Raw genomic sequence first — 23,403 nt, 5'->3', positions numbered from 1 at the left:
AAGATCGATGGCGTATGTATATGGTTTTGGGGGTGGCTTAAATCAAAGTCCAAACATCTTTTTAATTAGTCTCGAGAATACTGATCAATATATATACAGAAAATTCCTTAGGTTCCTCGGAGTTTTCAATTAAATTTTTCCCCTAAATTTTGTTTCGTTCCTTACGTGTCTGAGTTCTTGATTATTTTGGATTCCAATTTCCAATCCGTGCATTCTAAACCCTTGAAGCCCAGACACCTTAAAGCACCATATGACCGTCCTATATACATCTAGCTAGTCGACTGCGAGTTAACCGTTAGACTCTTTTAGAAATAATAATTAGCATACTTCCTCTGTTTTATATTATAAGACTTTCTAGCATTGTCTACATTCATATAGATGTTTGCTATAAAAGTCTTATAACCTGATGAAACGGAGGGAGTAGCTTCAAGGTGAAAAAGATTCGTTTATGAAAAGAAAAAAACAAATGGAGCAGACCAAAAATTTAATATTTGTAAATATTTTTAAATGTTTCCACTGAAATTTAAACCCAACTGAAAAAAACTTTGCCTTTTCAGTTTCTTGGTGAATCTTTTGTATGTGTTTCATCAAATTCGTAAAAAAAAACTATTTTCTATATTTGGGGTCATAATTATGTCCAGTTTGATTTTATCACAATTCTTTTTAGATTATGTTTACAAAGTAGAAAGCATAAGTACGTATGACATATAAGTCATTTTGAAAAAATCTAACAGTCAACTAATAGAATAGATATAAAGGAGATAAAAAAAACGCAAGGACATGTAAAGATAAGATAAAATTCATGAATATAGAAGGGATTCTTTGAGCAATTTGTTTCTATATTCTTTGTGCAAGTTCCATTTAACCATCATTTTCACCATAGCATACATATGTGTCTGTGCTAATGATTTAATTATTGTTTTGACGTTGTAATTAATTAATTAATATTTAATAGGCCGGAGCAATGGTGACATGTTGGGAGAGAAGATCAACATACCACCTGGGCCGCTATGTGCAAAGCGACCAGACCTCTGCAAGAACTGCTGGTGTTGTGAGGTCAGCGACGGGCAATGCTACCAGAGTCTCGAGGCCTGCCAGGTCAACTGCCCATTACCATCGCCACCGGCCATTTGATCAGATCTCGATCGATGCATCATATCGTTTGTGTGATAATAAGCTGATCAATCAACCAATAAAGAAGGCATTAATTAAGTATCGTACTCTGTTCGTTTTGGAAATAAAATGCTGATGCCATCAATGGATGCATCATGCATGCATGAATTAATGTTCTGGAAAATATGTGATAATCACATGTCGTGAAAACTTGAAAACAACCTTGGATAAAATAAAAGGACACCTGATATTTATCCACGTTATTTAGAGTAAAAATTTTACTTGCGGATTTAATCATGAGTAAAAATTTTACTATTGATGACGTGGATAAATCTCATACGTTCATTTTTAAATCCAACGGTAGCTTTCAGGTTTGTACGTGATATATTTTCCTTCTTAATAACGTTTATAGTGCCAGATATGGGACAATTGATCTTTTGTCCATATTTTAAAGTCTAACTATAACTATACACATTTGACCCTACATTTTTAACTTTGCTTATTTGATCTTATTTTTTTTAAATCGAAGTTGTTATTTGGCCCTATTGTATAGGAATAGATTTAGAAGAAAATAAAAAATGAATTTAGAGAGGGAAGAAGACTTAACTGCCCCCTGTGATTTACCAAAGCACATACGCGCGGCTAGAGTTACATGGGCGCGGAGGAGACCAATCTCATGAGCACAGAGCCAATCTCGGTCAGCAACCAAATTGTTACACATTCTGATATGCAATACTTATATTATTATAGTCTTTAGACTTATCTTTGTCGGCTTTAGTTTCTGCTTGTTCCTTGGATTTACATTCTTCGGAAGTTTCAATAACGGATCCACCAATATCTGATTTAGACAGATTATTGTGTGCTTTGGTGAAGAATTAGTACTTAACTGGCCCCCGCGTCATCCTCCCTTACGGGCGATACGGGAGGCAGAAACCACCGCCATCGTCCGCTCCCCCTCTTTCCTCCTCCGCCTCGCCGCCGCCCGAGCGGCCGCAAGGACGGCGGCGGCAGGGCTTCGTTTCTCTCACTCGCCAACGGTGGGGGACCGTGCGGGATGGTGAAGGCCGCCCAGATCCGGGCCGTCGCAGTCGGATCTTGCAGGGACACAGCCGGCGGCAGGGTAGTGTGATGAGGCGGCGGCGGTTGGCAGTGGTGGCGGTGGAGTATGAAGGTGGTGGCGATGAAGGAGAAGAGAGGGGATCCGTCGGCGGCGGGGATGAAGATGGCGGCGAGGATGGCGACAGCGGGCAGGACTCGGTCACGCCGAAAGCGGATCCGGCCCCCTGAGGACGGATCTGGTGCAGGGCGAGGTTGCAGCGGTAGCGGCGCGGCGGAGCTGCGGCGACGGTGTCGGTCGCAACGGCGCAGACTTCGTGGTGACGGTGACGGTGGCAACGGCGTGGAGCTTGTGGCGATGGTGGCGGCAGCGGTTGGACGGCGGCGACAGCACGGTGGCTGGTCGACGGAAACGGCGGCTGCCGGCGGCTGTGGCAACGGGGTGCACTCACGGTGGTGATAGCGGCGCGGAGCTCGTGGCGACGGTCGCGGCTGGACGGCGGCGAGGGGGCTACGGCTAGTCGGCGGCGAGGTGTCCGTTGGCAGCAGCGGCTGCGGTGGTGGTGACCGTATCTACGGTTGGAGGAGGCATGGCAGTCTCGGACAGCTAACCGGGGGTGTGGCAGACGGCCGCACCTGGCCGGCGTGGTAGCGATTGGAGGGGTCGGAGGCCAGCTTGGTGCAGAGAGGCGCAGCCGATGGCAGTGGAGGCCAGTAAGGCGCAAGAGGCGTGGCCGGCGGCGAGGAGGCCCGCTTGGAGCGAGAGGCGTTACCGATGGCGGGAGGCCGAACTGGCGCGAGAGGCGCGTCCGGTGGTGGAGGCCGGCGCAGCACGATGAGGTGCGGCCGGCAGTAAAGGAGGCAACCACGGTGCGATATGGAGCTGCCGGGGGTGTGGCGCGGTCTTGGGTACACGAAGGCTGGCTGGAGGGGGCACCGGTGCAGTGGTCCCACATGTCAGCAGAGGTTGAGTGGTGGTAAAGCATTGGTGCGACAACCATGGACTTGCAGGTGATGAGCGGCGGGTGAAAACCCAGCCCGGCCTTTGCCGGACCGACAACAATGGTTCATTCCCCCTCCTAAGGGCGTTGTCGTGCCGTCTCATCCCTTAAGGGTGTTTGCCGGGCGAAAGCCCAGTCTTGACTCTTTTGAGTCCTTGACGGACGGCGGCAGTGGTTTTCCATCGCTTCTCTCCTTGGAGACATCGTTTAGGCATCTCCTTGTCGAAACCACTCGAACGATTGGTGCAAGCACACTCTAGATAGAGTTAGGCTTTGTGTTGGTTGTAAGGGCGTTTTTGGGCATTTTCGTCTGTGTTCCTTTGTTGGCCTAGCGGCGGTCGGTCACGCTTAGCGGCAACCGGTTCGGTGCTAGTCTTCTCTCGGACCTGTGTGTTGGTGGTGGTATATTTTTTCTCTTTTTCCTGGTTACGACCTTCTAGGAATGTAATCTTGTAATTTTTTTTTCTGCTTTATCAATAGAACTTCGCATCGTCTCGTGCGAGTCGCTCAAAAAAATATCTACTTTAGAGAATCAGGTTCTTAGGCCCTGTTTAGTTTGCGAGACGAAAAGTTTTGGTGTGTCACATCGGATATACGGGAACACATTTGAAGTAATAAACGTAGACTAATTACAAAACATATTACAGATTCCGCTTGTAAACTGCATGACGAAATTATTAAGCCTAATTAATTCACCATTAGCAAATGTTTATTGTAGCATCACATTGTCAAATCATGGAGCAATGAGGCTTAAAAGATTCGTCTCGCAATTTATACGCAATCTATGTAATTAGTTTTTTATCTATATTTAATAATCCATGTATGCGTCCAAACATTCAATGTGATAGAGTGAAAAGTTTTTGTTTGGGAACTAAACAGGGCCTTATTCATCTGAAAGCCTGAAACTTATGTCATTATCAGATTGCAAATCATAAAATGGTACTCACACCGTCCCAAAATATAAGCATTTTTGACCTTAAAACAATCTTTGAGACGCTACTCTGACCAATAATATCTATAAAATTAAGTCGTTTTAAATAAAAAGATATATATATTATGATATTTTGTTTAATGATAAATCTAGTAGCATCAATTTAAAATGATCTTTTTTATTTTTTTCACTATTAATGGTCAAAATTAAAATTGTTTGACTTAGCATTATTTTAAAAATGCTTATATTTTAGGATGAAGGGAGTAGTATTCTTGAATACCATTATCAAATATCAATTATTTATGTGGAAAAATATGTCGAGCTCAAACTGTCCTTTTGCATTATCGATGACCTTGACCAACATAGCCCCAGCACACACGGTAAAGACTAGAGACGGCCAGCTGCAAGTCTGCACTAGCGTACTGCATACGTACTGAAATTGGTAGCTTCTCACTCTCCAAGTCAGTCTCACAAGTCCACATTAAACAAGCATCACCACTCGTAACTAGTAACAAAAAATGACCAATAGTACCGATAATCTTTTGTTACTACTGCTCCTCTTCTTCTCCGGCTCCAGTGCGGAGCTTGATGACGGCGGCGAGCTCCAAACGCTTCTGACCATCAAGCGGCATTGGGGTAGACCTGCTGCATTCAGCTCATGGGAGGTGAGAAGTTCTAATTCTTTTGGTTACTGTGATTGGGTAGGAGTTGCTTGTACAGATGGCCAGGTTACGTCCCTCTCCTTCCAGAGCTTCCAAATAGCCAATCCAATCCCAGCTTCTATTTGTAGCCTTAAGAACCTGAAGTACTTAGACCTCTCTTACAACAACCTCACCGGTGATTTCCCCACAGTGCTCTACAATTGCTCAGCTTTGCAATTCCTTGACCTGTCAAACAATGAATTGACCGGAAGCCTTCCTAGCAACATCGACAAGTTGTCCTTGGGGATGCAGCACCTCAACTTGTCAAGCAATTATTTTATTGGTGATGTTCCCTCGGCTATTGCCAGGTTCTTGAAGCTCAAGTCACTGGTCCTTGACACTAACAGCTTTAATGGGAGCTATCCAGGTGCTTCCATTGGAGGCCTTGTGGAGCTTGAGATACTGACGTTGGCATCCAACCCGTTCATGCCGGGTCCAATTCCGAATGAGTTTAGCAAGCTTACAAAGCTGACATATCTGTGGTTATCCTGGATGAATCTGACTGGTGACATCCCTGATGCTCTGTCAGCATTGAAGGAGCTCATACTATTGGATTTGTCAAAGAATAAGATGCAAGGAAAGATCCCGAAGTGGATATGGAAGCTTCAGAAGCTCGAGATGTTGTACCTCTTTGCAAGCAATTTCAGTGGCGAGATTGGTCCTTACATCTCAACACTCAATATGCAGGAGCTTGATCTATCCATGAACAAGCTCACCGGATCAATACCAGAGGACATTGCAAACTTGAAGAACTTGAGACTGCTATACTTGTACTACAACAACCTCACTGGATCCATTCCAAAAGGTGTCAGTATGCTTCCAAACCTTACCGACATTCGGCTCTTCAATAATAAGCTCTCCGGGCCCTTACCCCCTGAGCTTGGGAAATATTCAGAATTGGGAAATTTTGAGGTGTCCAACAACAACCTGTCTGGTGAGTTGCCTGATACGCTCTGCTTCAACAAAAAGCTCTACGACCTTGTGGTGTTCAACAATAGCTTCTCCGGCGTGTTCCCAATGAACCTTGGGGACTGCGACACCATCAACAACATCATGGCATACAACAACCACTTTGTCGGGGACTTCCCTGAGAATATATGGTCATTCGCAAAGCTCATCAACATCATGATTTACAACAACAACTTCACCGGCAATCTACCGAGTGAGATATCATTCAACATCACTAGAATTGAGATAGGGAACAATATGTTCTCCGGTGCCCTCCCATCCGCCGCCATCGCCCTGAAGAACTTCATGGCGGAGAACAACCAGTTCTCTGGAGCACTACCAGATGACATGTCAAGGTTCGCTAATCTCACCGAGCTGGACCTTGCTGGGAATAGGTTGTCCGGCTTGATTCCACCATCTATGCAATCTTTGACAAAGCTGACCTCCCTCAACCTTAGCAGCAACCAGATTTCCGGAGAGATCCCTGCAGTACTTGGGTTAATGGATCTAAACATTCTTGACCTTTCGAACAACAAGCTCACTGGTCACATACCTCAGGAATTCAATGATCTACATGTCAACTTTCTCAACCTCTCATCCAACCAGCTCTCCGGTGAGGTCCCAGCAGCATTGCAAACGCTAGCATACGAGGACAGCTTCTTGGATAACCCTAGTCTCTGTTGTCAATCAGAATCCGGCATGCACATCAGGACATGTCCCTGGAGTCAAAGCATGAGCCATGATCACCTTGCACTGAGCATAAGAGCCATATTGGTCATTCTTCCTTGCATTACTCTTGCTAGTGTCGCCATCACCGGATGGCTTCTCCTCCTCAGGCGCAAGAAAGGTCCACAAGATGTCACGTCGTGGAAGATGACACAATTCAGAACGATAGATTTCACCGAGCATGACATCGTCAGCAATATCAGCGAGTGCAATGTGATTGGTAGGGGTGGCTCAGGGAAAGTGTACCGTATCCACCTTGGCGGCGACATCAAGGCGGGACGACATGGCGGTGGCTGTACCCCAAGGACGGTGGCCGTGAAGAGGATCGGCAACACCAGCAAGCTGGACACGAACCTCGACAAGGAGTTTGAGTCGGAGGTGAGGACGTTGGGTGACCTCCGGCATAGCAACATCGTCGACCTGCTCTGCTGCATCTCTAGCCAGGAGACGAAGCTGCTCGTCTACGAGCACATGGAGAACGGGAGCCTGGATCAATGGCTGCAACGCTACAAGCGAGCCGGCAAAAGCGGGCCGTTGGACTGGCCGACAAGGGTGGCCATCGCCATTGATGTTGCTAGAGGCCTCAGCTACATGCATGAGGATTTTGTGCAGCCGGTCATCCACCGCGATGTCAAGTGTAGCAACATTCTTCTCGACCGCGAGTTCAGGGCCAAGATCGCTGATTTTGGGCTTGCTCGTATCCTTGCCAAGTCTGGTGAGTCGGAATCGGCCTCCGCCGTCTGTGGCACCTTTGGCTACATTGCTCCAGGTATCTACTATATTTATATAACTTTTATCATGCTCTCTACTGTAGTAGAAATGATTTCAACTTATATGTATTTTAAGCGAAGTCTTCATATCTTTATCACCTTAATTAATTATTGGAAGTAGAAGCGATAGGGTATAGTTGACCAATTTCGGCTAAAAAATTCCTACTACTATTTCTATTTGTATTAGAACACTTCCAGCAAAGGGTTTATTAAAGTACTCATTTATTTTTGTCGCAATCTACACTAGAGGGCACATAGACAATATCATAATGTTCCATTATAATCTGTCTGAATTTGAGGTGTGCATACATTTGGTGTATTAATTTGCTTATTGCAGAGTACGCATACAGGTCAAAGGTAAGCGTTAAGGTGGACGTATACAGCTTCGGTGTGGTGCTGCTAGAGCTGGCCACCGGCCGAGGGCCGCAAGATGGTGGCACGGAGTCTGGCAGCTGCTTGGCCAAATGGGCATCGAAGCGGTACAACAATGGTGGCCCGGTCGCCGACTTGGTCGACGGCGAGATTCAGGATCCTTCCTACCTGGATGACATGGTGGCCGTGTTCGAGCTCGGCGTGGTTTGCACCAGTGAGGAGCCGGCGTCGAGGCCTCCGATGAGTGATGTTCTCCACCGGCTCATGCAGTTTGATCATAGCGGAACACATAGCGATGGCGTAGTAGCTAAAGGCGTGTTTGACATCGATGATTCTTCGGATTGTATTGTTTAATTTGGATATTGAGATGATCAACCATGGGTCAAACAGTCCCAGTACGAGTGAATTGTCCGTTCTTCTCAACAAACCAAAGATTTTAAGATGAACTGACTACTCTGTGTGCAATTCAACAAGATGCATGGTTGTGCAAACAGTTGGATTAGCTTGAGTCATCGTTAGATTCATACTATGACCAGTAGAGGACACCGTCAAAGTGTTTTCGTATAGGATATTAATCCTGCCTAGGTCTGGCCTTCCACTTTCACTCAACTCCGAATCCTCTACAAATAGAGCTGCAAATAGAGGAAGAATTAATGATCAGGTGTTGTGGAAGCTCATAGACTAAAGTTGCTTTCTCTGTGTCTACAGCAAGGTGAGAGATCAAGCCTGCGCAAGCTAGCTAATATGGAAGATAAGCGCACTGTCAAATGTCAAATTCTTCATCTGGTTGGGGAAAAAATGCCTCATAGCCGATAATCTCCTCAAAAGAAATTGGCCACATCAACGGAGTTGCCATCTATGTGCTTCAGCTCACAAAGATTGAAGCATTTGTTCGTCTCTTGCGTTTTTATATATATATATATATATATATATATATATATATACCAACAGAATTTGGAGTGTTGAAAGCCTGGGTGGGTATATCCCTTTTCAACTTACACGACATGGGTGAGTGGTGGTGGCGGTGCTTTTCGGATGAACTACAGGAAATCCTTCAACACGTTCTTCATGTTGGTCTGCTGGTCGATTTAGAAAGGAGAGAAATGCCAGCGTGTTTGAGGGGTACCGTCTTGCACGCTTGGGCAGTCATTTGGTGAAACGGTTTTGCTATGTCCCTTTGTGTTAGATTTTTGGGCTCCTGTCTTAGATGAAAAAAAAAATCCTTAGCAGTTACACTTATACACTTAGTTATAGCGCACTTACACTCTGTTACAATGTACTTACATTTTTTAGCTACAGTGCATCTAAATTAGATTTTTTTTTTCAACAGTGTTTTTTCTCTAAATTTATGATTTTTTGGCATATTTGTCTTTTTTGTTATTTTATTTAAAATGGGTTGTATAGATTGGTTGAAATTTCTGTAAGATTTGAAGCTCCAAATCTATCAAAAAATCAATAGGTTTTCAAATCCTTGGTGAAATCAAAGATGAAGTATTACTTTCAAAGAGAGCAAGAGTTTTCAAATCCTTTTCTAAGTAGCTCCGGTAATGTAAGTGTTAAGTTTCTCTAGTGATTCATCACTAGCCTCAACAGTGTTATGTCGATGTCAAGTACTTCGTCGTAAGAAAACCCTTCCTAACCTTAATCAAAATGGTTGCCCTTCTTCAGCCAACCCATCTAAAAACATATGACTAGGGCTGCTGCTCTTTCCAATTCATTTTTTATGTTTTGGACAACGACACGTCCTCCAAAACACATCTTTAATTATATTTTTTATTGTGATAAGAAATTTGCCACAGAAATTATATAGGGATAAACAAACTAAAAAAATGTGTCTTTACAAACACTTTTCTTTGTTAAATTTTCTATAGGAGATTGGGAAAATCCTCAAGTACTCCATCCGTATGAGCTTTTGGAAATTCAATAGGCCCAACCTCTCGAGCTACTCTATTTATCCTCCACCTTATCTCTTGGCGCTAATAGGTGTTTAGTAGCCTCTCTAGTCATATTCAAACCAAGCCTCTCTAGTCATATTCAAACCACCTGTCGTCGATTTGATAGTGCATTGGATTTACTACTAGTTGATTATTAAGGGTGGACTTCTTTTTCTCACAAGTATAAAATTAAGTTTAAGGCGATTTCAATTTCGAATTATCATAGTCGTTTCATAACTGGTTAGGAAGGATATGACACAAAATAGTTATACTTTAATAACGTAATATTTAACTGAAACAAATAAATTCACAAGGTAAATATAGCATAAATATAGGCACATATAAGATTATATATTCTATCCTCTCCTGTCATTAATATGCGTTATTTTTAATAATAACGTCATATGTTAAAAGACCGGAGAGAGTATATATATACAAAATTGAAGTATTACTAGTACCTGTTTTATCTACCTTATCCCCAGTACCCCACTCCTCCCCTCTCTCTCTATATATATATATACAACCGCATATGCTATGCAAAAGCATCCAGCAATCAGATTATCATTTACATATTAAATATCCAAAGAGTACGTAAGGGTAGTAGTAAAATCTAGCATGGTGAAGTGCGGTAATGGACATGTCTATGCAGTACTAATGCTGCTGCTTCTTGGGTGCTTTGCTATCCATGCACAATGTAAGTGTTTCAATTTGTTTGTTTTTCAACAAAATTTGAAATCCTATTTTGCCTATACTGATTTTACCCTTTCATATACTAATCCTTTTTTTAAAAAAAATTCTTTTGACAAATAGGCTGTGCCATGGATGACATGTTCGGGGAGAAAATTAATTTGCCACCGTCGCTGCCGTGCACACAAGGATCGAACACAGAGAAATGCAGAGACTGCTGGTGTTGTATGCTCGTTGAAAACGATATCTGCTATCCGTCTTTGGACCTTTGCAAAGCAAGCTGCGGAAAGATAATAAATTGATAAGTGCTAATGTACTGTGATGAGACAATTTAGCAACAACTAATTCGGAATAATATGGAGATGTATGTTGTGTTGGAATTCTTGCATGCTGGTAATAGTTGCTAATTAGTTTTTGTGGTTGAAATGCTGCTAAACTAGCTAATCGTGTAGTATAGGGCTGTTCATTTTGATGCTATTTTCAACCTTATTAAATTTTGGTAAAGTTATAAAAAAAAGTGGCTACATTTAGTTTGCTGTCAAATTTTGATACCTATATAAGAAATCCTGCCAAATTTTGGCAACTATGCCAAAATTTTGGCCTTTTTTTGGCATCAAATGATTTGATGTGAAAAAAAATAAGATAAAGGAACATGTGAAGCATGGAAGTTTAGCCGCCTTGTTGGGCCCACCGATTATGGGCTGAACTGCATGACATGGGGCCGAATATAGGCCTACGTTATCGTGGCCTTTGGGACCCATGAGATGAGTCGATCATAATAGTTTTGATAATTGTTTTGGAACGAATGAATTGTTAATTGGAATGCACATGTAAAATAATAAGGGATTAAAAATCATAAGAAAATACAGAAATAGTCGTTCGATTAGGCCGTGAACAAAATGCAGGAATCAAATAAAAGAGATATACTCAAAGTAAATATTCCAAGAGGTTGAAATTCTTGCTAACTTTTCGCTAGAATTTCTATAGTACTGTCCATTCTGTAAGAAATTTAAAACAAAGGATGTAATTGAATATTTTATTTTAAAGACCTTTACATGATTTCTTTTATATGATTAAAATTATCCAAATTCATCTTTTCCTAAAGGGGGCCTAAATATTGTTGCCGTCATCTGAATAGGATCACTACGATAGAAAAAGGGATCGGTGCCGGATTTCCTAATCGGCACCTAGCATGCAGCACCTTTGAGGATGACTCTAAGATATTGGTTTAGGAACCGACACCTTTGAGATTCTAGGAATAAAAAAAGCAAAAAAAGAAGGCAAAATTGGTTATATAGCATCGAAAGTTCACGTTTTTGGTTTTATAACACCGAAAATTACTAGTTCACTTTAATAGCATCTAAAGTTCACCCTGTTCCCATTTTTAGCACTTCCGTCAATTTTCCGTCCGTCTTGATCGTTATTGATCCAGCCACACACATGATATGACATTTCTACCCCTCATTGACATGCATTATACTTGTACTTGTGAGGGGTAGAAACGTCATATCGTATGTGTGGCTGGATCAAGACGGACAGAAAACGATCGAGAATTGACGAAAGTGTTAAAAATGGGAACATGGTGAACTTTGAGTGCTATTAAAGTGAACCGGTAACTTTTGGTGCTATAAAACCAAAAACGTGAACTTTCGATGCTATATAACCAATTTTGCCAAAAAAGAAAGTTGGCTCGATGCATCAGCTTGAATTGAGCCAATGAATCGAGGAGCTCTCTATCATCAATGAGATCAATATCATCCCCATCAACCAAACACAATTAAAATCATCACTGAAATCAACATCATCCCATCAACCAAACTCAATCACAAAATCAACAAAATTGCAAACACAAGCACACGCCGCCGCCACTGCCGTCGATACGGCCTTCCCCCATTGTCGATTCTGCCACCCTCGTCATCGCATTGTCGATCGATCTGCCCCCCCGCCCTCACGCGCGGCAGCAGATCCGGTACCTATGAGCTGTCACCTATTAAGGTTTTTGTAGTAGTGGATGACTATATTTTAGCAATGCAAATTTAACCAGCGATAGCAGTACATGTAGCAATAAAAGTGATGCATCTATAATAAGGGAACATATTTTGTGCACACAACCTTCTCGTGCACAGTCCGTACACACCAACTAATATATGTCACCAAAAAATCTAAAAAAAATTGTGCATATTACTTTCAATAATATTACACCTATGTGTAAAATAATCTTAACCTCAAATTCATTATATTTTAGAAAAAAAAATATCTGACAGTTGTAAGACTATAAATTATAATTTTGTCTTTTGCTCTCTATATATGATGAATTTAAAGATGAAATTTTATATGTAGTTATAAAATATTGAAAATACATGTATAAAAATGTTTCTAGAATTTTTTTGACATTTGTTAGTTGGTGTCAGCTGAAACTAATGCCATTTGTTCTAGTACATGTACATGTGTGAATTTTACAGCAAGTAACACTAGTACGCTAGACCTTGTGACACCAGTGGATTGCTTTGGGCGTTGGCCAGTAAAAAAGTTAATTAGTGACAACAGGAGCGCAGCAGCAGGTCCTGCTTCAAGCTCTCCTTCCGCAAGACGGCCAACTGGAGTTGTAGCGTTGAGCAGCATTTGTAAGATTTTGTTTGTTGTTATACCTGCCAAAAATGGCCAATTATTGATCTGATTTCAATTTAATTAGTTCCGTTCTAACCTACTCACCAAGCTGACAAGCCAATTAGGCCCTGTTTCTTTCAGCTTTGGATTATTATAATCTAGTTTATTGAGTCAGATTACTATAAGCTAGATTGTTATAATCTGTAGTAGAATAAGCGGTTAGTTGTTTCTTTCCTAGATTATTAGAGCCTAGATTATTGGGTTTGCCAGTCTAAAGAGGGAGTGGGGTGGCATGGTGGGTAATTTTTCACCCAATAATCTGGAAAAAGCTAAACTAAATGAGCTTATCAGATTATAATAAGCTACTTCAATAAATTGTCTGTTTCTTTCAGCTTACTTCCAATAATCCGGATTATAATAATCCCAAGCTAAAAGAAACAGGCCTGAGTAGTTGGATTGAAGTTAATCAAGGTTAGTTAAGAGCAGGTAATCAGGGTTAGTTAAGCAAATGGGGCTATGTTAATTAAGCAAATGAGGAGGTTATATAGGGGTGGGTAGGGCACTGGCCAGGCCTCCCTGGCTTCGCCCCTAGTTTCAAGTTATTTTTTTATGGATATAACAGGTTGCATTAGATAAAATATAAATACAGTGACATCCAAAATCCTTGTAATGTTTTAACAGCTGCAGATGCTCATTTTCTAGACAAGTTTATTTTTTTACCATTTTTATATATCACAGTTTTAAGTTATATTTTGATGGCTATAACAGGTTGGATTAAACAAAATATAAATGTAGTGACATTCAAAACCACAAGCATAGTGTCTAATTTTTAAATAAAAATAAAACATGCAAATGTTGTGTTTGGTTTACCGATTGAAATACCAAGTCTGATAACTGTTTCACAAGATTCGCCACCACCTCTCTTTTCTCCGGCCAGCATCGCACTCACCCTTATTTTCCTCCGTCCTTTATGGAGAAATCGCCGAGCGTTACGTAAGACATGTGGCAGGGAGCTAAAAGGTCGGATTAGGTAATCCGCGTTGTGACGCTTTCTTGAATGAATTAGGAATCTCATCAGTGTCTTTCAATCTCACGCAAGTTGTTTAAATTCTTAGCTGGCGCAGCTAATTGGTGATGCTTTTAAGGTGGATACTGTTATTTTTTTTTAAGTTTGTTTTTAGCATGGCCAATTTCGTTGCAATCGGCCGTTATCGCAATGGGCAAAACCCATTTTCCCTTGTGACTGTAAACCAATCTCTTTTACATTTGACTTACTAACAATCTTATTACTTGGTAGAGTGCTGGCGAAGTTGTTAATATAAATCTTGACAGTGGTGAGCAACTGGTTGCCGGCGAGGTTCAACATGGTGAGGTTGGCGAGCCTAGACATGTCAGTTGGCAGTTCACCGGAGAACTGGTTGTTCTCCGCCGTGAAACTCTTCAGACCGACGGCGGCCGACGGGAGGGCACCGGAGAAGCGATTGTTCCCCATCTCAATCCTTAAGATGTTAAATGATATCTCACTAGGTAGAGTGCCGGTGAAGTTGTTGTAAATCATGACATTGGTGAGCAACTCGAATGACCATATCTTCTTGGGAAAGTCCCCAACAAAGTGGTTGTTGTATGCCATGATGTTGTTGATGGTTTTGCAATCCCCAAGGTTCGTCGGGAACACGCCGGAGAAGCTATTGTTGAACACCACAATGTCAAAGAGCTTCTTATTGAAGCAAAGTGTATCCGGCAGCTCACCAGAGAGGTTGTTGTTGGACACCTCAAAATTCCCCAATTCCGAATGCTTTCCAAGCTCCGCGGGTAGGGGCCCAGAGAGCTTGTTATTGAAGAGACGGATGTCAGTGAGGTTCGGCATCATACCAACACCAGCCGGGATGGGTCCAGTGAGATTGTTGTAGTACAAAAATAGTAATCTCAACTTCTTCAGGTTTGCAATGTCCTCTGGTATTGATCCAGAGAACTTGTTCATGGACAGATCAAGCTCCTGCAGGTTGAGAGCTGTGATGTTAGGACCAATCTCGCCACTCAAATTGCTTGCATAGAGATATAGATTCTCGAGTTTCTGGTGCTTCAATACCCACTCGGGAATTTGTCCCTGCATCTTATTTTGTGACAAGTCCAGCAGTGTGAGCTCTGTCAGTGACGATAGATCATCAGGGATGGTCCCAGTCATGTTCATACATGATAACCACAACAACTTCAGCTTTGTGAGATTGCCAAACTCTTTTGGGACTGGACCCGGCTCAAACGGGTTTTTCGCCAGCGTCAGCGTCTCAAGCTCCAAAAGGCCTCCAATGGCGGCACCCGGGTAGTTCCCATTGAAGCTGTTAGTGTCAAGTACCAATGACTTGAGCTTCGAGAACCTTCCAATAGCCAACGGCACATCGCCGGTGAAAGCATTGCTGGACAGGTTGAGGTGTTGCATCCCCAACGATAGCCTGTCAATGCGGTCCGGAAGTTTGCCGGATAATTGATTGTTGGATAGGTCAAGGAACTCCAAAGCTGAGCAACCGTAGAGCACCGTGGGGAAATCACCGGTGAGATTGTTGAAAGAGAGGTCTATGTAGGTTAGGTTCTTGAGTCTACAAACGGAGGGTGGGTTTGGTCTGGCTATATGGAAACTTGGCAAGGAGAGGCCAGTGACCTGACCTGTGATATTGTTGTAGATAACACCAGTCCAGTTGCCGGTGCTGCTCCATGAACTGAGTGGAGCTGGGTTGTCCCAATCTTGCTTGATTGCTAGGAGTAGTGTTTGCTCGTCGGCGCTGGGCTGCGCCGCCGATTGGGAGTTGGAGATGGAGAAGATCAATAGTAGTAGAAAGAGGATGAGGATGCTGTAGACAACCATTTTTGCGAGTGTGGTGTGTTCTTGGATGTTACATGGCGTCCACTTAAATAAGGTTGGCGGAGAGAACGACAAAAAAGTGGTCACTACCTCACTGGTCAAGTCTTCGGCGTGGTAGCTTCAATCCTCCAGTGAGCGAAAGTCGAAAGATAACCTGGTAGAAACATGTGAGTTGTCGGTTGAGCACTATGCTATCCTCTTTGGTCCAACTTGAATGTATTTAAGATTAGAAGAATGAAAAAGATGATCACCTTCTGGTGTGGTACAAGACAATTACTTGGAAGGAGGGACATGAATTGCCTTTTCCTAGTCGAAATGTTCTTATTCTGTTCTATCGAAAGTCTTTTTATGCTTTACATAATATGTGTTCTGTCACGAGAACGGGGCTTGCGCACGTCTGTGTCAGCAGGTTGTGGACAAAGAGGTGACTTCGCCCGCTTATCCTATTGACAGGGCTTGATGACTGATGAGTGAACGGTACGGTATGGGCCCTTCAGCGATTAGTTTGCCCCCTCTCCCCCCTATACTCCTCCCTCTTCTCCCCCTTCCCCCTCCCCTTCTTGTCTTTCTACTACAGTACACCACACAATTTTTTTTAAAAAAAACAAAAGTTAGAAAAATTTATGTATAGAAATACTATATATAGAAAATTTGAATTCAAATTCAAATTTGAATCGGGTATGTAAACTTTTGACTTCTAAACTTTGGGTCTATAAACTTTAGATGTATAGAAATACTATATATAGAAAATATTTGAATTCAAATTCAAATTTAAATCGGGTATGTAAACTTTTGACTTATAAACTTTAGGTCTATAAACTTTAGGTGTATAAACTTTAGATATATAGAAATACTATATATAGAAAATATTTGAATTCAAATTCAAATTTGAATCAGATATAATTCAAATTCAAATTTGAAACGGGTATATAAACTTTAGGTCTATAAACTTTAGATGTATAGAAATACTATATAAAAAAATATTTGAATTCAAATTCAAATTTGAATTGGATATATAAACTTTTGACTTATAAAGTTTTGGTCTCTAAACTATAGATGTGTAAACTTGAGGTGTATAAACTTTAGGTGCATAAATTTACTAAAATATGAAAATAATGTGGTGCCAAAAAAGGAAACAGGTGGAGGGAGGGAGGGGGAGGTGGGGAGCGAATCTGATCGCTACCCCATCCCTAGGGCGATCGATCGCCGAACAGCATTTTCGGAACGGCATCGGTTGAACTCGCAGAAGAATTCTCTAACGCCGACGATCCAGTCATAGTAACAGTGGAAACTTGAAGCATTCTGCTATTATAAATTGGGCCGGAGGGAGTATTTCAGAGGGTATTACTGCAAGTAAAGTGAAACCATTTATTGGATTTCACAAATTCCATACACCTAAAATCCAATAATTAATACCCTCTTGAGAATTATTACATCATGCCATGCCTGTAACCAAATTATTGCGATTTTTTTATTGTTATTGTAATTCTAAAAATCGAACATAACTATCGTTGGAATTCATTTTTCATTTTCTAGAAGTCCCGTCAACCGTCGGCGGCTTTGCAACTATACTCTTATACACCCCGCCTGCTGCTTCTCCTTTTTATTGTTGGAATTCATTTTTTATTTTCTAGAAGTCCCGTCAACCGTTGACGGCTCTATAACTATACTCTTATACACCCGCCCGCTGCTTCTCCTTTTTATCGTCATTGAGATTTTAAAAATTGAATATGATTATCAATGGGGTTTGTTTTTTTTTTTCACTTTCTAGAAGTCCCTGCAACCGCCTTACATGTTTGCTTCACGGCCTGCCTGACGTTCCTCCTTTTAATCATCATTAGAATTATATTTGGTGTTTTATTAATAATTTTTATATCTCGTACTCCTTTATAGGCATGTTACTTAATTTATCTCGTCATGGGTTTTAAATGGACTTTCAATAATCTTTATTTTTATCACAAATTTTAGTTATTTATAAATTGTATTCCTAATTGAAATCTTATTTTTCTTTTTCTAATTTCAGAATTTTTTTAAAAAAATTATTTAATATCGTATTGTGTTATTTTAATGTTTTTATTTTTTATTTTCAATTTCATTTGTTTCAAAATTTTATTCCTACTTGAACTCTCTTTTAGTTTTTCTAATTTTAGATATTATTTTATTTTTATTCTAAATTTTAATTAATCTCGTATTGGGTTCTTATATGGATTCTTCTTTCAATATTGCTTATTTTTAATTCCGAATTTTAGCTGATTTTAAATTGTATTCCTACTTAAACTCTTATTTTATTTTCTTTTGCTAATTTTGAATTTATTTATTTTTATTCCGAATTTTAATTAATCTCGTATTGGGTTCTTATATGTACTCTTCTTTTAATATTTCTTATTTTTAATTTCGAATTTCAGTTATTTTTAAATTGTATTCCTACTTGGACTCTCATTTCCTTTTCTAATTTTGGATTTTATTTTATTTTTATTTCATTTTTGATTAATCTCGTATTGGGTACTTATATGAAAACTTATTTCAATATTCTTTATTTTTATTTCCGAATTTCAGCTATTTTTAAATTGTATTTCTACTTGTACTCTCCTTTTCTTTTTAAATTTTGGATTTTATTTTATTTTTATTTCGAATTTTAATTAATCTTGTATTGGGATCTTATATGGACTCTTCTTTTAATATTTCTTATTTTTAATTTCGAATTTCAATTATTTTTAAATTGTATTCCTACTTGGACTCTCATTTCCTTTTCTAATTTTAGATTTTATTTTATTTTTATTTCATTTTTGATTAATCTCGTATTGGGTACTTATATGGAAACTTATTTCAATATTCTTTATTTTTAATTCCGAATTTTAGCTATTTTTAAATTGTATTTCTACTTGGACTCTCCTTTTCTTTTTTAATTTTGGATTTTATTTTATTTTTATTTCGAATTTTAATTAATCTTGTATTGGGTTCTTATATGGAAACTTCTCTCAATATTGCTTATTTTTAATTCCGAATTTCAGCTATTTTTAAATTATACTTGTACTTTGACTCTCCTTTTTCTTTTTTTTTTCTTTTTCTCCGATTAATATGGGAATTATTTGTATTCCAAATTTTAATTAATCTCGTATTGGGTTCTTATATGGAGTCTTCTTTTAATATTCCTTATTTTTAATTTCGAATTTTATCTATTTTTAAATTGTATTTCTATTTTGACTCTCCTTTCCTTTTCTAATTTTGGATTTTATTTTATTTTTATTTCGAATTTTGATTAATCTCGTATTGGGTTCTTATATGGAAACTTCTTTCAATATTGCTTATTTTTAATTCAGAATTTCAGCTATTTTTAAATTGTACTTCTACTTGGACTCTCCTTTTTCTTTTTCTTTTTTTCTTTTTCTCCGATTAATGTCGGAATTTCTAGCCCCCACAGCGAACGTAATGTCTCCTTTCAAAAAGTTATTTTAATAATATAATAGATAGATACTTCCACCGTTTCACAATGTAAGTCATTCTAGCATTTCACACATTCATTTTGATGTTAATAAATATAGATAGATATATAAATGTCTATATTCATTAACATCATTATGAATGTGGGAAATGCTAGAATGACTTACATTGTGAAACGGAGGGAGTAGATAGATATTAATGTAGTGACATCCAAAACCACAAGCATAGTGTCTAATTGTTAAATAAAAATAAAACATGCAAATGTTGTGTTTAGTTTACCGATTGAAATCACAAGACTACTACCAAGTGTCCAAGTCTGATCACTGTTTCACGAGATATGCAAAGCAACGTTTATTTAGCTGCTTAGCTTCGACTTGGGCTTTTGGAAGGTCAAACGAGTGACGGAGGATCACACGTCGCATACGCCGTGATCGTATGACAGTCGAACGTAGTAGTCGTTTGTCTAGCATTTTCAAAAGCAACCCGCGGCGCCGGCTCCTCCAGAGATTCAGAATATTCGCCAGGTCACTTCGCTACCACCGTTCTTTTTCTCCGTACAGAAGCTTCTTTTCCTCCGTCCTTTTGGAGAAATCGCCGAGTAAAAGGCAGCGGGTGCGGTAGTTAATCCGCGTTGTCACGCCATAGTGAATTAGGAATCTCAGTAGAATCAGTGTCTTCCAATCTCACGCTAGATATTTAAATTCCTAACTAGCGCAACTAATTGGTGATGCTTATGGCCTGACTCTTTTAAGGTGGACACTTTTACTTTTTTTTAGTTTGTTTTTAGCATGGCCAATTTCCTTTGCAATCGCTTATCGCTATATGTGCAAAACCCATTTGCCCCTGTGACTGTAAACCAATCTCTTTTACATTTGAGTTACTAACAATCTTTAATTTGTTGTACCAAACACCACGTACATTATTTAGGGTATACACTACACGGCCTACATGCCATTGCCACGCGTGCGCAGAAATCGACGCACACGATCGTAAGCAAGCACTAAATTTTTCTCTTCAGATGATTCCAAAAAAATAAAAGAAATCCCCTCTAGATGAGGGATGGAATAATCTACTCCCTTTGTTTAAAATATATTTTCATTATTTAATAATTATAAAGCTAATCATATGTTTGGAAAAGAAATATAAGTACTTAAAATTTAACAATTCAAATGATTATAAAGGAATATTTTGACTTTACCTTCATATTTTTCTAAACAACCTATAGAATCCTTATATTTTCCCACGGGGAGGGAGTAGCTTGTGGAAGCCACAGCCAAATACAATATGAAAATTCCAACGATATGTGAAATACATTAGTTAATTTCAAATGATAGCTATCTGATAACTTATTAAAGTATTAGAAAAAAGAGCATCTACGTTCGCTCTCACAGCTTAAAAGTTCTCATGCTTATCGGAGAAACAGTAAAAAAAATCCAATCCATATATAAATACAATTTAAAATTAGCTAAAATTCAGAATAAAAAAAAGGAAATATTGGAAGAGAAGAATAGAGTCCATACAGGTACACAGTATAGAGCTAATTGAAATTCGGAGTTGAAAATAAGAAAATTAAAAGTAGATGTTAGAAACCATATAGAAATACAATTCATAAATAACTAAAATTCGAAATTAAAAAATAAGGAATATTGGAAAAGAGTATAGAATCCATATATGAATACGATTTAGAAATAACTAAAATTCGAATTTAAAAATTTATGCTCCAAAGAATAAATTGTTTGGTCAATTTCATACATAATTTGAAATTATGTTTGTGTGTGTGTAAGAAAGTATATTGATGCTAAGTGTGTAATCTGAACGGTTCACCATGCTAGTTTAGACTAAAAGAATAGTCCATATAATTTGGAAGAATTCTTCCCATAAGACTTTTATGATTAAATAAGCAATTCCAAATGTCATCAGTAAATATAAATTTTTCACTTCTTTTCAGAATATGCATTATCATTTTACGATGGTTTAATAACTCTGAGGTTCAAAATTATTATTAATACCTTAATAATTTTATGTTTTTCATTAACATTTACCAAGTTGTACTTTATACCAACTCATTTTACTTATAACGGTTATTATTTAGTCCTAAAATCAAAATTACAAATATTATTGGATACAAATATCAGTCCCTTGGATGAAAAACCTAACCACCACTTTTACCAGCTGCATTCATATATTAACTTATTAAAGTAATAAAGAAAGGAGCCTCCACGTTTGCTCTAACGGCCTAGAAATTCTCATGTTGGAATAGGAGACTAGAGTCCATACAAGTATACAATTTTGAGCAAATTGATATTCAGGATTAAAAAATAAGAAAATTAAAAGTTAGCGTCCATATAGAAATAAAATTTAGAAATAACTAAAATTCTAAATTAAAAATAAGCAATATTGAAATAAGAGTCTACAGTCCATATAGAAATATAATTTAGAAATTACCAAAATTCAGAATTAAAAATAAGAAATATTGAAAGAAACATCTAGAGTCCATATAGGAATTTAGAACTAATTGAAAGTTGGAATTAAAAAAATAAGAAAACTAAAGTAGAGCTTACAGTGCATATAGAAATACAATTTAGAAAGAATCAAAATTAAAAAGAAAGAAAGATTAGGATAAGAGTCTAGCGTCCATACAGTAATATAATTTAGAAATAATTGAAATTCGAAGGTAAAAAAAAGAATATTAGAAGAAGAGTCTATAGTCCATATAGGAATACAAGTTAGAAATACCTAAAATTTGGAATTTAAAAATAAAAAATATTGAATGAAGAGGTAGAATCCATATATAAATACAATTTACAAATAACAGAAATTTGGAATTAAAAACAAGGAATATGGAAGAGAAGACTAGAGCTCATACAGAATTACAATTTAGAAATAACTGAAATTCAGGGTTTAAAAATAAGGAATATTGAAAGAAGGGTTTAGAGTCCATATATGAATAAAAAATATAAATTGTGAAACTTAAAAATTTTAAAATAAGGAATTTATATTAGAAGAGGTGTCTAGAGTCCAAATTGGAATACAAGAATCCAGAAATAAAAATAATAATGAACCACTATCACGTATATATATAATACATTATACATTGGTTAGTTTGGTCAAGTTCATACATAATTTAATATTTTGTTGCCATTTTAATATATTTTAATAATAAAGTGTGAATATATATGCTATTATGTGAAAAAATGTAACGATGCTAACCACACAATCTGCGCGGGTCACCATATATGGTAGTTTACATGATGTGATTACAATTTTTAGATAATACACGATGTGATTACATGATCATGATGTGATATATATTGTGGTTAATTAGATGAGAAATAAGTTATTTATTTTCCTTCCAAGTGATAATCATAATATATTCCAAGTGATTGTCTTCCACTACTCTAAGAAAATGATTATGATTTGCATGATGCTTATTATCACTACTAGAGAAAATGACAATTTTGGAACCGGCACTGATGTGTTCCCCCCGAGTTAAAAAAAAAAGGAGGCCACCTTGAAGCATCGGCTCGAATCGAGCTGATGCTTCGAGTGCCCCCATTCCCAACCCCATTTGCAATCTCCCCCCCCCTCCCCCCCCCCCCTCTCTCTTTTTTTTTTTGAGGAGAACGACGGCAGGAGATCTGTCGGAATTTAATTAGAAAGGGGAAAACAATACAAAGCCAGTTCAGTCCAGAAGAAATTAAAAGAAAAACAGTACAACAATACACGGCACGAAACAATAAAATTTAATGGGCCTAAAAGCCGAGGTACGGAGATCAAGATCTTGTTTTACGATATATGCCACTGCTCTCTCTCTCTGAGATTGAAATATTGTTGAAAACTCTTCTGTTTCTTTCTAACCAAACGTTCCACCAAGTGGTAAGCAGAGCTCCTCTCGACGTCTTCTTTTGCTCCTTCGATCCCACGCAATCAATTTGAGCCCACCAATCTGAGGTTCCGACAGAAGGGCCATGCAAAATCAACAAGAGCACACGAGCATATGCACATGTCAAAGAAGCACATCACATACTATGAAGACAAGAACAAGCTAATCACATCATATATCAGAACAATTCATAACATAGATCAAAATCTTGCACTATGGCTGACCATTGCATGTTCAACATATCGGACTCACCATCCCAGAGGATCTGTCATCGTCGTTGTAGATTCCCTTGCTGCTCATCTCCTTTGAGTCGCCGCTGTCGCCATCAACTCCTTCCGGTCAGACCGCCAGCCCCCAAGCACGTGCGAGGTGATCC

General features: G+C 38.9%; 2 protein-coding genes across 4 annotated transcripts; one reads left to right on the top strand and one right to left on the bottom strand.

Annotated features, from left to right (window-relative positions):
* The first annotated feature begins 4,565 nt into the window (after positions 1-4,565).
* On the top strand, positions 4,566-8,064 carry LOC4328792 (receptor-like protein kinase HSL1). Of its 3 annotated transcripts, XM_066307105.1 has the most exons (3): positions 4,641-4,766; positions 4,954-7,245; positions 7,584-8,064. In XM_066307105.1, exons 1-3 carry the CDS (start codon positions 4,760-4,762, stop codon positions 7,970-7,972), a joined length of 2,688 nt encoding a protein of 895 aa, XP_066163202.1. In that variant the 5' UTR covers positions 4,641-4,759; the 3' UTR covers positions 7,973-8,064. The 3 variants fall into 3 exon arrangements, with proteins under 3 accessions (XP_015623345.1, XP_015623346.1, XP_066163202.1); XM_015767859.3 differs by having other exon boundaries at positions 4,566-7,245; XM_015767860.3 differs by having other exon boundaries at positions 4,572-7,245; positions 7,597-8,064.
* Positions 8,065-13,981: 5,917 nt separating this feature from the next.
* On the bottom strand, positions 13,982-15,717 carry LOC9271199 (receptor-like protein 52). The gene has a single exon (XM_015767861.3). It carries the CDS (start codon positions 15,704-15,706, stop codon positions 14,024-14,026), a length of 1,683 nt encoding a protein of 560 aa, XP_015623347.1. The 5' UTR covers positions 15,707-15,717; the 3' UTR covers positions 13,982-14,023.
* Positions 15,718-23,403: the final 7,686 nt, after the last annotated feature.

This window comes from Oryza sativa, chromosome 2, assembly GCF_034140825.1.
Source record: "Oryza sativa Japonica Group chromosome 2, ASM3414082v1".
NCBI lineage: Eukaryota > Viridiplantae > Streptophyta > Magnoliopsida > Poales > Poaceae > Oryza > Oryza sativa.
The sequence above is the reverse complement of the archived record's forward strand: the minus strand, read 5'-3'. Positions and strand labels throughout refer to the sequence as shown.

What these genes read in the sequence shown, in the direction of transcription:
- LOC4328792 (XM_015767859.3), top strand. Translation starts at nt 4,620, where the DNA reads ATGACCAATAGTACCGATAATCTTTTGTTACTACTGCTCCTCTTCTTC. An exon ending in CTTTGGCTACATTGCTCCAG is followed by an intron (nt 7,246 to 7,583) that starts GTATCTACTATA and finishes TGCTTATTGCAG; the next exon opens with AGTACGCATACAGGTCAAAG.
- LOC9271199 (XM_015767861.3), bottom strand. Translation starts at nt 15,706, where the DNA reads ATGGTTGTCTACAGCATCCTCATCCTCTTTCTACTACTATTGATCTTC.